Source organism: Carassius carassius, chromosome 41 (assembly GCF_963082965.1).
Source record: "Carassius carassius chromosome 41, fCarCar2.1, whole genome shotgun sequence".
Taxonomy (NCBI): Eukaryota; Metazoa; Chordata; class Actinopteri; order Cypriniformes; family Cyprinidae; genus Carassius; species Carassius carassius.
This window is the reverse complement of record NC_081795.1, coordinates 15,204,670-15,219,596: the sequence shown is the minus strand read 5'-3', so window position 1 is coordinate 15,219,596 and position 14,927 is coordinate 15,204,670. Positions and strand designations below refer to the sequence as shown.

The following is a 14,927-nucleotide window of genomic DNA, read 5'->3' as shown; positions in this document are numbered from 1 at the left end:
TGATAAACCTTCTCAAAATGTTAGTTCAGAAACATTTATGAGCCGTTTTTCTGCAGCATTTTAGTTGGAGATGGTTTAGAGAATATTCTAAAGTATAAAAATGTTTCACTAAACCAAGAAAAACTGAACGTTTTGAACTTTCGAAAGTAGGCTATTCTTTAAAGTCACCACTTATGAGTCACCACATTAATGTATTCATAAACATCACACAGAGATTATTTTAAATATATACTGTCAGTTATACTGTCAGTAACTGCATTAATTATCTATTCTAAAACTATTGCCAACTTAAAGTTGAACGAAAATCTTTTCCTCTCTGTCGCCATCTATGGTTGTGATATAAAATCACCTGTAGCTATTTTACATAAGGTGTGCTTTGTTTTTGTAGAATCTAGTTTGAGTTTTTATACAGCATGGCACGTTCTCTATCTGAAAAAAAGTAGGCTTTTTGTGGAATTTTGTTAATTTGTAATTAAAACATATATTTTTTACAGTCATCTATTTACATTTACATGTATGCATTGCTTTTACCCAAAGCAATCTTAAAAAGAGGAACAAAGCAGTTAATCACAGAGCCAACAATTATTGTAGTACACAATGCCAGATTTATTAGTCAACTAATTGTGCTTGCGGAAGTTTCTTTAGCTGCTTCTTGGAGGATGTGATGGTTACAGTAGTTCGGGTGGAGGTTGGCAGTTTATTCCACCAGAGAGGAACAGAGATAAATATAATAGTGCATAATGGTAAATAAAGTTTGAATAAATTTGGCTACATTTTTGAAGAGGCCAAGTTCTGGCAATTATTATTGTCATTTAACTGTAAGAATGAATCAAAATTAATGTCATCAATACACCTCCAAAAATGATGATATATGTAAATATGGTATTTTAAAAATATGTGCACCTGAGCATGTACAGGATTTCCTTTTTTTAACCATCATGCATCCCCTTGAGTGGTGCTTTGTTATTAAAAACCATATAAATCAGGTCCATCATTGCACTATTTTTATATTTATAACTTCAAGCTCTGCAGTCTTGTGTACGGCTGCTGCTGGATGCTGTCGAAAGTCCTTCAAATTATTTCCCCCAACCCTCCTCTTATCAGCTGATCTCCACACATGTGGTCATGACAGGGCCTTGAACTCTCACTGGAAGCAGCACAAATAGTAGATGACTGTCAATGATGACACCTACTGTGAACTGTTGCAAGAACTGCCAGATGATCTACATCAGGGAACACTGCATCTTATTTGCCCTTGCCCACAGTGGAACAAGTCAGATATCCTACATACTAGCTTGTGTGGTCACTGGAATAGCTCAGTTGGTTTGCTGTTTTTAGAATGCACATCAGGACCTTTCCTCATGTTTGTGTCCTTCATTGCAGACCTAAATGTCATATTCTGTATAACATTGCTGCTAAGGTTATAAGAGAATGGAAGTTCTCTATGTGCTATAAACCAACTGATATCTTGTCTTTGTGTAGGCCTATATTATTTTCACTCTCAGTCGATGGTTCAAATATTGTGAACGCACAGTCTTTAGGCTTATTTCTCATTCATCTAAATAATCGTCACCCTCTAGTGTCTGAATCTGATAATATCCATAAACTGCTGAATCAGAACGAAAACATGAATGAAACGAACGAGCTGTTGTGTGTGAACATTCATATGCAATGTCTTACTGCCTCCTTGCGGACAACTACTGACAAACATAGTTTTTATTTTTGAAGCACTGTATAATAGTAAATAGTGTTGTAGCAGATGCTTTTATCCAATTTGAATAAAACCCACTAGGTTATATAGTCCCTCTTGAACAAGGCACTTTCCAAACACAGCACAATGGTGGTAGTTAATTTAACGTAATAAGTTATTTTAATAAGTAGACTATATTACATAAGATTATGCATATAGGCTACATATGCACAACAGAGTTAAGCAACGTTTCATTAACAACAACAACAACAACAACAACAACACATTATAACTGTATATTACTATTATTATTATTATTAGAACACTTTAAAACTATAAATTCACTACTTAACTACTTGGTTGACAAACTGCTGCTATTTAAGGGCAGTGCTTCTCAGTTTTCATTGGGCAAACCCGATCCAGAGGTTTTTCATGAGCGCACAGTGGGAGGAGAGACTATAGCAGCGCTGGACATCAAAAATAAACCTCTCATTTCCCAGAAAGTATAAATACCAGCGCCTCAATCCAGAGACAGTCCGGTGGACTTATAAGAGCTCGCGAACTTGGCTCCGTTTTAGCTTTAATTCGGTTACACATAGGTTGCATTAAATAGGCTAATAATTTATTCATTTTCAAAAATAGATTTAAGATAAGGAAGGAAAATGCCGATCAGTAATTATAAATTTTTATGATATAATTTTATAAATAGTTGTTTTAAATAGTAAATTCAAACAATTAATCAATCATACATTATTTCTTTCTTTCTTTCTTTCTTTTTTTTGGAATAGCGGGATTTTAATAAAATGTGGTCGTGTGTATTCCAGGCGCGGAGCTGTGGGCGGGCCTGGACGGGCCTGGGCCCGCCCACATTGACAGCTGGCCCGCCCAATCAGAAATAAAAAAATAAATAAAATACTACTCTGTATTGTTAAATATGGATACTACTTTATGTGGTGTATTTCATCTATAACATGTTATGTTAAAACAGTAAAATTATAAGTAAGCCTGATAACTATTTAATATTTAAGTGTGTTGGTGACTTGTTTTCATTGGTCAATGCAACATCGTAGCGCGCTCTATTGTAATCTGGCGCGAACCATCTATGACGCGAACAACCAACGGTTATAACGTTCGCTAGAAGTGTACGGTATCTTGATTTTTCTTAGTATGGCCAAACAAGTTACTCTCACTCATTTTTTTAAAAAACCTCGTATTGAGATTAATAATTATTTGGAGGACCAATCTGTGGATCGTAATGGAACAACCACTGGCTCTGAGAATGGAGCGGAGATTAACTCCGAACCGACGACCTCCACTGATGCTAACCGGGAAGCAGATCTGCCTATGGCTAATCGACGATCACTGCTACACTTAATTGCACCGTCGGATCTGTCAGCTCTGGGGGAACCTGCTACCCAACCTCATCTACAGGCATTCCAAATTAGTACCTACTGTTTTTTGACAAACAGGTCGTGTGGTGATTTAATTGCCGTCTGAATCCACATCTCTGAGTTTACAAGAAGAAATTCAAAATACACTGTTAAAATCCTTTTTGATCACTGCCGAGCACCATACGTAAGATGTACACTTTTATTATTATTGAAATGCTGTAAAGTATTTACAAGAACAAAATTTAATCGCAGCTCCACCTCAGCGAACAAAAATGGGAAAGAGACGAAAGCACATACAAATTGGGTTTATTGGGTTATTATGGGTTATTATGGCAGCAATATATGATACAATTTAAAAATATGTAGGCTAGGCTATTATAGTTTGGATTATTTTTTATAATATCCCATGAGTCCTAATAAATGAAATTTCAACTATTTCTGAAGCGCTTCTTTTATAAAGAACACCGCTTTCTTACATAAAAAGCCCCTGCACGAGAGAATAATTGATTCTCGAGCCATCGATATCAACCAATTCAGCACCATCGCCACGGACAGCACCCGGTAACATCGCACATAAGAAGATATATCAGCTTCCTAAAGAGGGCACACACCGGACGCGCAGCTCAGCGCCGCGCCGCGCCACGTCTAGGACAACGCTCACCTGAAAATCCGATAACATCAGCAATTTTCTGATTTCTGTAAATAAATATATAATATAATGCCCAGCAACGGCTCAGGACCGTGTTTACATTTATGTGTCTCAAATCGTAGTTAATGTATATACGGACTTTACCATGTGCTGCAATATACATTTAGTTTTATATTTATTTACAGAAATCAGAAAATTGCTGATGTTATCGGATTTTCAGGTGAGCGTTGTCCTAGACGTGGCGCGGCGCGGCGCTGAGCTGCGCGTCCGGTGTGTGGCCCCCTTTAGAGTCTTCGCGCTAAGAAACAACCGTTATCGGGAAACCCAGCCTTGATTTCGGAACACCCATAAATTCAGGCCCACCTCGACTTAATCTAGGCCCACCCATCTGTCACGTTCTGCATCCGCCACTGGTGTATTCACATATTCATTAATTGTTTGCCTCCTCGCTGAATCATCTTCTCACTGGTTTGAGACTGAGGAGACTGTACCTGAACGGCTGACTGAACGCACCGCTGGACGAGTGGCCAAGAGGAGTGAACAACAGCCCAGCTTCAGACTCACGGCTTTCGGAAGGAATTTCACCCTGAATTTGACACCGGACAGCACCTTTATATCGCCAGCGCTGAAGGTTTATCGCATCAAAGCCACACCACAAGAAATACTTGAGTCAGTTAGCAAACTGACAGATCTTTACAAGTCATTGAATCAAACAGAAGAGACTGGAGCAGAATTATTAAAAAGCTGTTTTTACACCGGCGCTGTTGACTCCAATGAGGACTCTATTGTTTCAGTCAGTTTATGTCATGGGATTTTAGGATCATTTATCACAGATGGTAAAGAATATCTAATCGAACCAAAACTTCTCGGCTTGGGAACATCTGGAAAGTTAACTGAGCAGCTGCATGTCATTAAAAGAAGAAGTTTTACGAAGTCCCCGCAGGTCTCTGAACCGCTGTCAGATATCAGAGATGATGATCAGAATTTGATGTCTAGACGCAGGCGTTTTGTCTCTACTCGCAGGTTTATTGAGACGTTGGTGGTCGGTGACTCTTCCTTGACACATTTCTATGGAGACGAGATCAAGGTAGGGTGTCACATTTGTAATATAAAGATGTGTTTCATCTTAAATCTATTTGAAGCTGTTTTAGAACTTGCGGCTGGTTTATAGCTGGTCTAAGGTGCTGGTGCAAGACGATCTTCCAAAAACCAGACTGACCATTTTAAGATGACATGATTAATTGGTAACTTTCTCGACCAAGATTGTCAACCAGCTTGTAGCCTTCCAGCTAATAAATGTCTTTACATACATTATAATGAACGTTTTTTAGACCTCATTTAAAAGTTCTGATGATATAACAGTCCTAGTTTTGACTTACAGTTGTTTGCTAGTCTTAGCTGGTTTAAGATGGTCTCACAGCATGATCAAGCTGGCTTAGAAGGTCAGAAATCTGCTAAAAAAAACATACTTTCTGTGCAGGGAGACTATAAGACCTGCAAACCATCTTTGGTTTAGAAATCCTAATTATTATAGGCAACATACTTATTCTAAATTCAAAAGAAGGATCAAACTTTTCACAGTAAGAGCTATTAAACCTTGAGGGACCTATCAAAATGTACATACCATACATTTCAGTTGTGTGAGAAGTGTGAGTCATCATGGTTCATATGAATTGTACTATACTGATCTTCACACCCACATACAATCCACCACCCCCTGAAATTCTCCTCCATCGAGTCATTGAAAACAAATGACTGCAGACTAGAGTGTGAAAAAAATGCGTCGTCCGGGTCGGGATCATGAGGCAGATAGCAATCCAGATGTTGATTTTGGGATCCAAATCTCCAACTTTGCAGATGGAAACAAAATGCCTAATAGAACAACTCATGTTAGTTGTATACCACCAGCTGTTCCTAATGTTGACGTCAGGGCTTTCCGACAAATACATCACATATTTGTGTAGAGTCAACAGAAAAGAATCTCTAGAATAATCTCTGGTTTTTGGCTGTATCAGCTAAAATGATTCCCATTGAATTATATATATATATATATATATATATATATATATATATATATATATATATATGTGTGTGTGTGTGTGTGTGTGTGTGTGTGTGTGTGTGTGTATGGTATTGCAGATGATTACTATAAATAAAGGAAATACATTGATTTTGACATACCTGCTAAAAGTGATCAATAATCCTCTCTTTTATCAAAATATTAAATATTATTATTTTTTAACATGCATTGTCTAATGCAGTGTATTGGATCTGAAAAGCTGGAGATATTACTGTCCACAGAAAAATCTGTAGAGTAAAAGTCGTTCCTTTCCAGCACTTCTGAGCTGTCCTGCCAAGATGTCATGCTTTTACTCTTAAAATTCTGCTGCAGAGTTGGCAAATAACAAGCTGTTGGTTTTCTCTCTTTAGCACTACATGCTGACCTTGATGTCAGTGGCTGCTCAGATTTACAAGCATCCCAGCATTAAGAACTCAATCAACATAGTGCTTGTGAAGATGCTGATCGTTGAGGATGAAGAGGTTGGTCCGTCCATCTCCAGCAATGGAGGCGTCACTTTGCGCAACTTCTGTGCCTGGCAACAGCTGTTCAACCCGCCCAGCCACAGGCATCCGGAACACTTCGATACAGCCATACTTTTTACTAGAGAGGTGAGCAGTGATTTATTATGTATTTAAGGGTCAGGTGATATCTATTTATGGGACCATGGTGAAGTGAGATTCTTGCCATTAGCTTGTCATCCCTTATCTTATTATGGAAATAACATCCACTTAAATGTATACTAAATGCAATTAGTAGCAGGAATTCAGTACATATTTATACGTAATTTCTTAATTACTTTGATTGTCTTAAGAACATGTTTAAAGTGTACTGCAAATGTAATGACAAGCGTGTATAATAATGCAATTTCTATTGAAATATCTGTGTCATGTATTTAAATAGTTTTACATATTTGCAATGATGTTGCAATTTAGTCCATTTAAAGTATATTAACCTTAAATGTAACATAAAAATAACACTACAGTTAAAATTACAATCAATTACTTTCAATGTGTTTTATTATGTTGACAAAAATTATATTTATAATTATGTGATTTATAATTCTTACACATTAATCCTATTAAAAAAATTTTTTTTACATTTTTAAGTGTATTAAGAAACATGAAAGTTTACTCTCTTTTAGCATACTTAAGGTGGTTACCATTGAAAAGTGTGCATGTGGCCAGATTCAAAATTTGACCTTTTGAAATGTGTTTGCCGAATTTCTCATTACTAGAGCAGGCATAATGGCATATTGAAACCGAACACGAGGTTAAAATAAGAACAGACAGGAGCTCCTCTGAAAGGTGAACACATGTGAGACTGACTCTTGAACTGTGCCAAGGCCAGATGTGCCTTGAATCATGTGTGTTTTGTGGTCTTCTGCTTTGGAAACATTGGTCTCCATCTCAGATCTCTGGGCAAAGGAAGGAAAAGACTCCAGGCATGTTTTTGAGATACAGTTCAGTTTTCTCACTTCATAAGTCTGCTGCCTGCCAAAACTATTTATTTGCTTGGTTTTATAATGGAAAAATGGGCAAATATGTTTTTGCGCTTACTTTTAACCACAGACCTGGAACAGCAGTAAGAATGACCTTTTTTGTATCCTAAACTGCCTTTCAGGACATCTGTGGACATCAGAGTTGTGACACTTTGGGTGTAGCTGATGTTGGAACCATGTGTGACACCAAAAGGAGCTGTTCTGTTATTGAAGACAATGGCCTTCAGGCTGCTTACACGACTGCACATGAGCTAGGTGTGGATGTCCTCTGATAATCTGACCCTAAGCTATTGTCAAGTTGATTTGACCTTCAGTAATATGATTTTGATCCGCTTTTAGGCCATGTTTTGAGTATGCCTCATGATGACACTAAGAACTGTGAGCAGCTTTTTGGATATCTTGACGATCACCATATCATGGCCCCTGTATTCACTCAGCTCAGTAAGACCTTGCCTTGGTCTCCCTGCAGTGCTTTGTACGTCACAGAGTTTTTCGACAATGGACATGGTATGTGCATTTTATTTCAGCTAGTTGCCAAGGCACCATTTTCATTTAGTTTAACTTGATGTATTAAAAAACAACAACACTAAACTAAAACTAAAACAGAACTAAAGATGAATAAAAGACTATATAAAAACTACTAAAAGTGACAAAAACATCCAAATTACTAAAATTTAAATGAAAACAGAAAATATAAAAATAAACAATGATTCAAAAATGAAATGAAAATTATAATAGTGATACTAAAATAACACTGCATGACATTTTTAGAGTAATTAAATTGAAAGATTTTCTTGATAATGGCAAATCCTGATATTTTCGTTTTTAAATTCATTGTGGTCTTATTTGTCAATGACCCAGCTTCAGTAAGAGAAATACTTTGTAACAGCACAGGGAACTGATTCCTGTGAACATCATTAAAAAGTCAGCTTAACTTATGCACTGAGCATGGGTTTCCCCTTGTTTATAGTAAAACACTTTTACATCAACTTTTGCTTGTGATTATGTAGATTCATATTTTTTTTCAGTTACTTTCTGTTATGTCAGAAAGAAAGTAATCCTGTCACTTAACTCCAGATCATAAAACGTGAATGTAGCGAATGTGTTCTTTCCACCAGGCAGTATCTCTACAGTCGTGGCCAAAAGTTTTGAGAATTACATAAATATTGGAAATTGGAAAAGTTGCTGCTTAAGTTTTTATAATAGCAATTTGCATATACTCCAGAATGTTATGAAGAGTGATCAGATGAATTGCATAGTCCTTCTTTGCCATGAAAATTAACTTAATCCCAAAAAAACCTTTCCACTGCAGTTCATTGCTGTCATTAAAGGACCTGCTGAGATCATTTCAGTAATCGTCTTGTTAACTCAGGTGAGAATGTTGACGAGCACAAGGCTGGAGATCATTATGTCAGGCTGATTGGGTTAGAATGGCAGACTTGACATGTTAAAAGGAGGGTGATGCTTGAAATCATTGTTCTTCCATTGTTAACCATGGTGACCTGCAAAGACACGCGTGCAGCCATCATTGCATTGCATAAAAATGGCTTCAAGGATATTGTGGCTACTAAGATTGCACCTAAATCAACAATTTATAGGATCATCAAGAACTTCAAGGAAAGAGGTTCAATTCTTGTAAAGAAGGCTTCAGGGCGTCCAAGAAAGTCCAGCAAGAGCCAGGATCGTCTCCTAAAGAGGATTCAGCTGCGGGATCGGAGTGCCACCAGTGCAGAGCTTGCTCAGGAATGGCAGCAGGCAGTGTGAGCACATCTGCACGCACAGTGAGGCCAAGACTTTTGGAAGATGGCCTGGTGTCAAGAAGGGCAGCAAAGAAGCCACTTCTCTCCAAAAAAACATCAGGGACAGATTGATCTTCTGCAGAAAGTATAGTGAATGGACTGCTGAGGACTGGGGCAAAGTCATATTCTCTGATGAAACCCCTTTCCGATTGTTTGGGGCATCTGGAAAAAGGCTTGTCCGGAGAAGAAAAGGTGAGCGCTACCATCAGTCCTGTGTCATGCCAACAGTAAAGCATCCTGACACCATTCATGTGTGGGGTTGCTTCTCATCCAAGGGAGTGGGCTCACTCACAATTCTGCCCAAAAACACAGCCATGAATAAAGAATGGTACCAAAACACCCTCCAACAGCAACTTCTTCCAACAATCCAACAACAGTTTGGTGAAGAACAATGCATTTTCCAGCACGATGGAGCACCGTGCCATAAGGCAAAAGTGATAACTAAGTGTCTCGGGGACCAGAATGTTGAAATTTTGGGTCCATGGCCTGGAAACTCCCCAGATCTTAATCCCATTGAGAACTTGTGGTCAATCCTCAAGAATGGGTTGCTATCAGTCAGGATTTGGCCCAGAAGTTGATTGAGAGCATGCCCAGTCGAATTGCAGAGGTCCTGAAAAAGAAGGGCCAACACTGCAAAAAAAAAAAGACTCTTTGCATAAATGTCATGTAATTGTCGATAAAAGAATTTGAAACGTATGAAGTGCTTGTAATTATATTTCAGTACATCACAGAAACAACTGAAACAAAGATCTAAAAGCAGTTTAGCAGCAAACTTTTTGAAAACTAATATTTATGTAATTCTCAAAACTTTTGGCCACGACTGTATAGTATAAGTTGCGCACATTTCCTTTTTGCTGTATCATTTGAAGTGTTCAGTGGCCCATGTTCCCCAATTGCATTTTTGCTCACTCGTGTTCCTCCTTGCGGCTCACTCTCCCAAATGTGCATTCCTGCGAGTCTCCCTAAATGTCAGCTCCAGGAGCCCAGTGTTCCTACTGTTACACAACCCTTTGATTTCATGATTTCCAACACTCTAACTCTTCCTCTGGATAATAACAGGAGACTGTTTACTGGACATCCCTGAGACGACAGTGGCTTTACCCACTGAGCTGCCAGGCATTACTTACAGCCTGGACCGCCAGTGTCAACAGATATTTGGAGAGGAGTTTTCACATTGTCCCAACACTTCAGCCAGTGAGGTGTGCGGACAGCTCTGGTGCCAGGAAGAAGGGCAGTCTGTGTGCACAACCAGGAACGGGAGTCTTCCCTGGGCAGATGGCACGAGCTGTGGCGCCAACAGGACCTGCCTGAACAGTGCATGCATGTCCTCTGAGGAAGTCATGAGGCCTAAGGTATTTGAAGCTACTCTTATGCAACATAAAAATATCTATCTATCTATCTATCTATCTATCTATCTATCTATCTATCTATCTATCTAAAGATCTATCTATCTATCTATCTATCTATCTATCTATCTATCTATCTATCTATCTAAAGATCTATCTATCTATCTATCTATCTATCTATCTATCTATCTATCTATCTATATAATACCCTTTCACAATTTACTAATTGTACCCTTTAGGTATTAATATGTACCATTTAGGTACAAATATGCATAAAAAGGTACAAAGGTGTACCGGTGACTGCTGGTACCACCCCAGTGACTGCTTTTTCTGAGAGTGCATTTGCTTGGGTAATGCTAGTACCACTAAAATCACACACAGCAACTTTAGGAGTGTAGGACATTCATTTGGTTGTGTGGTTCTTCTGGTTCAGCCGGCTGTGGATGGTGGCTGGGGTGAGTGGGGACCATGGGAACCGTGTTCCAGATCATGTGGAGGTGGAGTGATGTTCTCCTTCCGAGAGTGTACCCGGCCATCTCCTCAAAATGCTGGAAAATACTGTGTGGGCCAGAGAGTGAAGTATCAGTCCTGCAACAAACAGGCTTGTGAGAATAACCGAGGTGTGTAAATGTAATCTGTCTTTTTATATTGTGTGATTATAGTAGGTAACAGCTCTTTGTTATTGCAGGAAAAAGTTTCAGAGAGGAACAATGCGAGAAGTACAACAATCCAAATCATTTTGATGTTCATGGAAATGTGAAGCAGTGGATACCAAAATACACTGGAGTATCATTGCGGGATAGGTGTAAACTCTTTTGCAGAGCAAGGGGCAGCAGTGAATTTAGAGTGTTTGCAGCTAAAGTAAGTAATATTTTACTTTTGAAATTTCCATTTTAAGATTTAAAATGATACATTAGGCAGACACTTTTATCCAATCTGACTTACACTGTATTCAAGGTATACATTTGATTGATTTCTACTTTCTCTGGGAATCGAACCCATGACCTTGACATTGTTAGCACCATGCTCTACTGTTTGAGCTACAACAGTTCAATTAGAAAAATCTTGTTGTAAGTATAAACATTGTTTCAATCTTAGGTAATTGATGGAACCTCATGTGGTCCAGATACCACATCATTTTGTGTGCAAGGCCAGTGTATCAAAGCCGGTTGTGATCTGGAGATCGATTCTAATAAGAAGATGGATAAATGTGGCGTATGTGGTGGAAATGGCCAGAGCTGCAGGATGATATCTGGCTCATTCAATAAAGTCATGTAAGGATATCTCACTGCTTTTTTTTAATGAAAGTTTGTTTATTATGGCCATACTAATAGTGTGCATTAGTGCAAGCCAACTTTTTCAGCTTTGTTGGCTCCAGAAATATCTTTTTACAAGTTTTTCTCATGGGAATTTTGAAAAATTCTGTATTAAAGCATTATAAACAATTAACTATTTCCCCATCATTGACAGAATTTTCCAGCTTTCTGAAAAAGCAGAAATAAGCGATCGCGTATGTAAGCAGATGCAAATCAAAACTGCCTAATGTTACCAAACAAAATGATGTTTAAGGAAGTGATATAGGACTGTGCAAGCTTTGGATGTTTTGATGGAAGCAGTCTATTACATGTATGTTCTGATCATCGTTCTGAATCTGATCCAGACAAAAACATGATTTTCTCAGTTTCTTTTTTTTTTTATTCAAAATGATTAGTGTATGAAGCATGAAGCTAAAATAAAATGTTTTTGTTGGTGTTGTAGTTTTAGAACAGGGGCATTGATATTTGTATTGATCTATTGCATGTTCAGATATTCATACAAAAAAATATTCTTGATGCCATTAAACGTTTTGCGAAAACTATAAAAAAAAATTGCTGGTGATTACTGGTGTAAAAAAAAAAAAAGTTAATTCAGCAAATCAGCTTAGAACCCTGCATTTCAGCCCTAGCCGAACGGTTGTGGCTAGAAGGGATACAGCAAAAACCGGAAGCTAACAATACGTTGAATTTTCTACCTACACCTACCCCAACCCTAAACCTACGACTTACAATAATGCAAAAATAGTAATTATTGTTGTACTTTGTGGGAAAAATTAGCTATATTGATGTGCGCATACCCAGTTGATTTTGCTAAATGCCATCTAGCCTTAAATGGCCCCCGACTTTTTCACGCCCCTCAGGCTGGGCTTCGGACCAATTTTCATGTCATAGTTCAGACGCGGGCCTCTGGTGGAAACATCACGAAATCTTGCTACTGCGACTGTCAAGAGTGGCTTGAAGCTGTTTAGTGTCCTGCAGCAGCATTAGTATTCCGCGCAGCTGAAGAGTTCTGTGTTCAAATACACGCAATAAGCTTAAGCTTGCCACAAAGCATCGGCAAAAAATAGGAAATAGATATTTGAATAATTTACTAATAAATAGTGTTTTCTGAGTTGGTGTTGCAAGGATGAAGTTGCAGATCCTGACCTTAAAAAATAATAATAAAATGAAATATAATCACTTGAACTATTTTAATAGCTGGAACAGTAGTATAAGCTGTTTTGGGAGAAGGGGATAAAAAGACGGGCTCAGGGAAGAAATTTTCAGGCTCATCAAAAGCATATACCATTGTTTAACGACTTCTGAGTTTTCTTTAAATATTTTTAAGTTAATGTTATATTTCCCTATGGAGATAATGGATAATTTTTTTTACTTCTGGAAGCCGACTGTTGTAATCTGTCAATTGTTTTTCCCATGTCTTTAGAAATGGATATAGTGACATTGTGACGATTCCAAGTGGAGCCACTAATATTGACATCAAACAGCAGATCCATAGAAGTATACCACACGATGGGCATTACCTGGCTGTACGAAGAGAAAATGGTGATTATATCTTGAATGGCAACTTCTCTGTATCCACAGTGGAGCAGTATATTCCAGTGCTGGGGGCTGTGCTGAAGTACAGTGGCTCATCCACCACACTGGAGAGACTTCAGAGCTTCCACCAGCTACAGGAACCAATCACAATACAGCTACTCTCCACTGCTGGGGAAACCATCCCACCGAAGGTCAAATACAACTTCTACATCCCCAAAACCATAACTTTTAGCAAACCCAAAGACAAAAAGATTGCTGGCAAACCGATTCATCCATTTGGGGTGCCACAGTGGGTCTCGGGCGAGTGGTCTGAATGCTCCAAAACTTGTGGTTCAGGATGGTCCAGGAGAAATGTGGAATGTAAAGACAATGCTGGTTTTTATTCAAACCACTGCAATAAAGATCTCAGACCCTCTGATATCAGGCCCTGCGCAGACCTGCCATGTCCTATATGGCAAATAGGGCCTTGGTCTTCATGCTCACAAACTTGTGGCCATGGGGATCGCCAGCGTAGGATTCTCTGCATTGATTACGCTGGGAAAATTGTGGAACCGAAGAACTGTGACCCCGCCAAGATGCCTGAATCAGTATCTGAAAGGTGTTTCTACCAAGAGTGTTGAGGACATCATGCAGGCTTTCAAATTATTCAGAGGTGATAAAACGCTCCAGAAACAATATAAAGATCATCATTTGACCGTGAACAGGTTGGAGCAGGAAATATTTAGCTTTAGATGGAAATTTGAGCATTTATGAATTTTGCACGGACTGATCACTTTAGGTTTGGTTTTCCAGATATAGACGCAATCTAAATATATACAGTACAGACCAAAAGTTTGGACACACCTTCTCATTCAAAGAGTTTTCTTTATTTTCATGACTATGAAAATTATAGATTCACACTGAAGGCATCAAAACTATGAATTAACACATGTGGAATTATATATGGAATTATATACATAACAAAAAAGTGTGAAACAACTGAAAATATGTCATTGTAGGTTCTTCAAAGTAGCCACCTTTTGCTTTGCACACTCTTGGCATTCTCTTGATGAGCTTCAAGAGGTAGTCACCTGAAATGGTCTTCCAACAGTCTTGAAGGAGTTCCCCGAGAGATGCTTAGCACTTGTTGGCCCTTTTGCCTTCAGTCTGCGGTCCAGCTCACCCCTAAACCATCTCGATTGGGTTCAGGTCCGGTGACTGTGGAGGCCAGGTTATCTGGCGCAGCATCCCATCACTCTCCTTCTTGGTCAAAAAGCCCTTGATGCCTTCAGTGTGACTCTACAATTTTCATAGTCATGAAAATAAAGAAAACTCTTTGAATGAGAAGGTGTGTGCAAACTTTTGGTCTGTACTATATATATATATATATATATATATATATATATATATATATATATATATATATATATATATATATTTATAACCACTAAGTTTGATTCAATAGATCTCTACCTCAGCAAGCAATGCTTGCTTGTAGTTTCCTTAACTTCTGTCGCCTAATTGCTTTCTTAGAGCACTCCACATAAATCATTTTTCAAGTATGTCATATTAAAGATTCTCAACAGTACAACAGTAAATCATTTCAGACATAACATTAATGTCAGGCTGACTTTATTTGAAATAAGGACAGAAATCAGTTC

General features: G+C 38.3%; 1 protein-coding gene across 1 annotated transcript; it reads left to right on the top strand.

Annotated features, from left to right (window-relative positions):
- The first annotated feature begins 1,169 nt into the window (after positions 1 to 1,169).
- On the top strand, positions 1,170 to 14,097 carry LOC132123105 (A disintegrin and metalloproteinase with thrombospondin motifs 8). Its single transcript, XM_059533642.1, has 11 exons — positions 1,170 to 1,273; positions 3,526 to 3,642; positions 4,109 to 4,817; positions 6,161 to 6,400; positions 7,413 to 7,545; positions 7,630 to 7,797; positions 10,149 to 10,441; positions 10,869 to 11,055; positions 11,124 to 11,296; positions 11,534 to 11,709; positions 13,175 to 14,097. Exons 1-11 carry the CDS (start codon positions 1,170 to 1,172, stop codon positions 13,905 to 13,907), a joined length of 3,033 nt encoding a protein of 1,010 aa, XP_059389625.1. The 3' UTR covers positions 13,908 to 14,097.
- Positions 14,098 to 14,927: the final 830 nt, after the last annotated feature.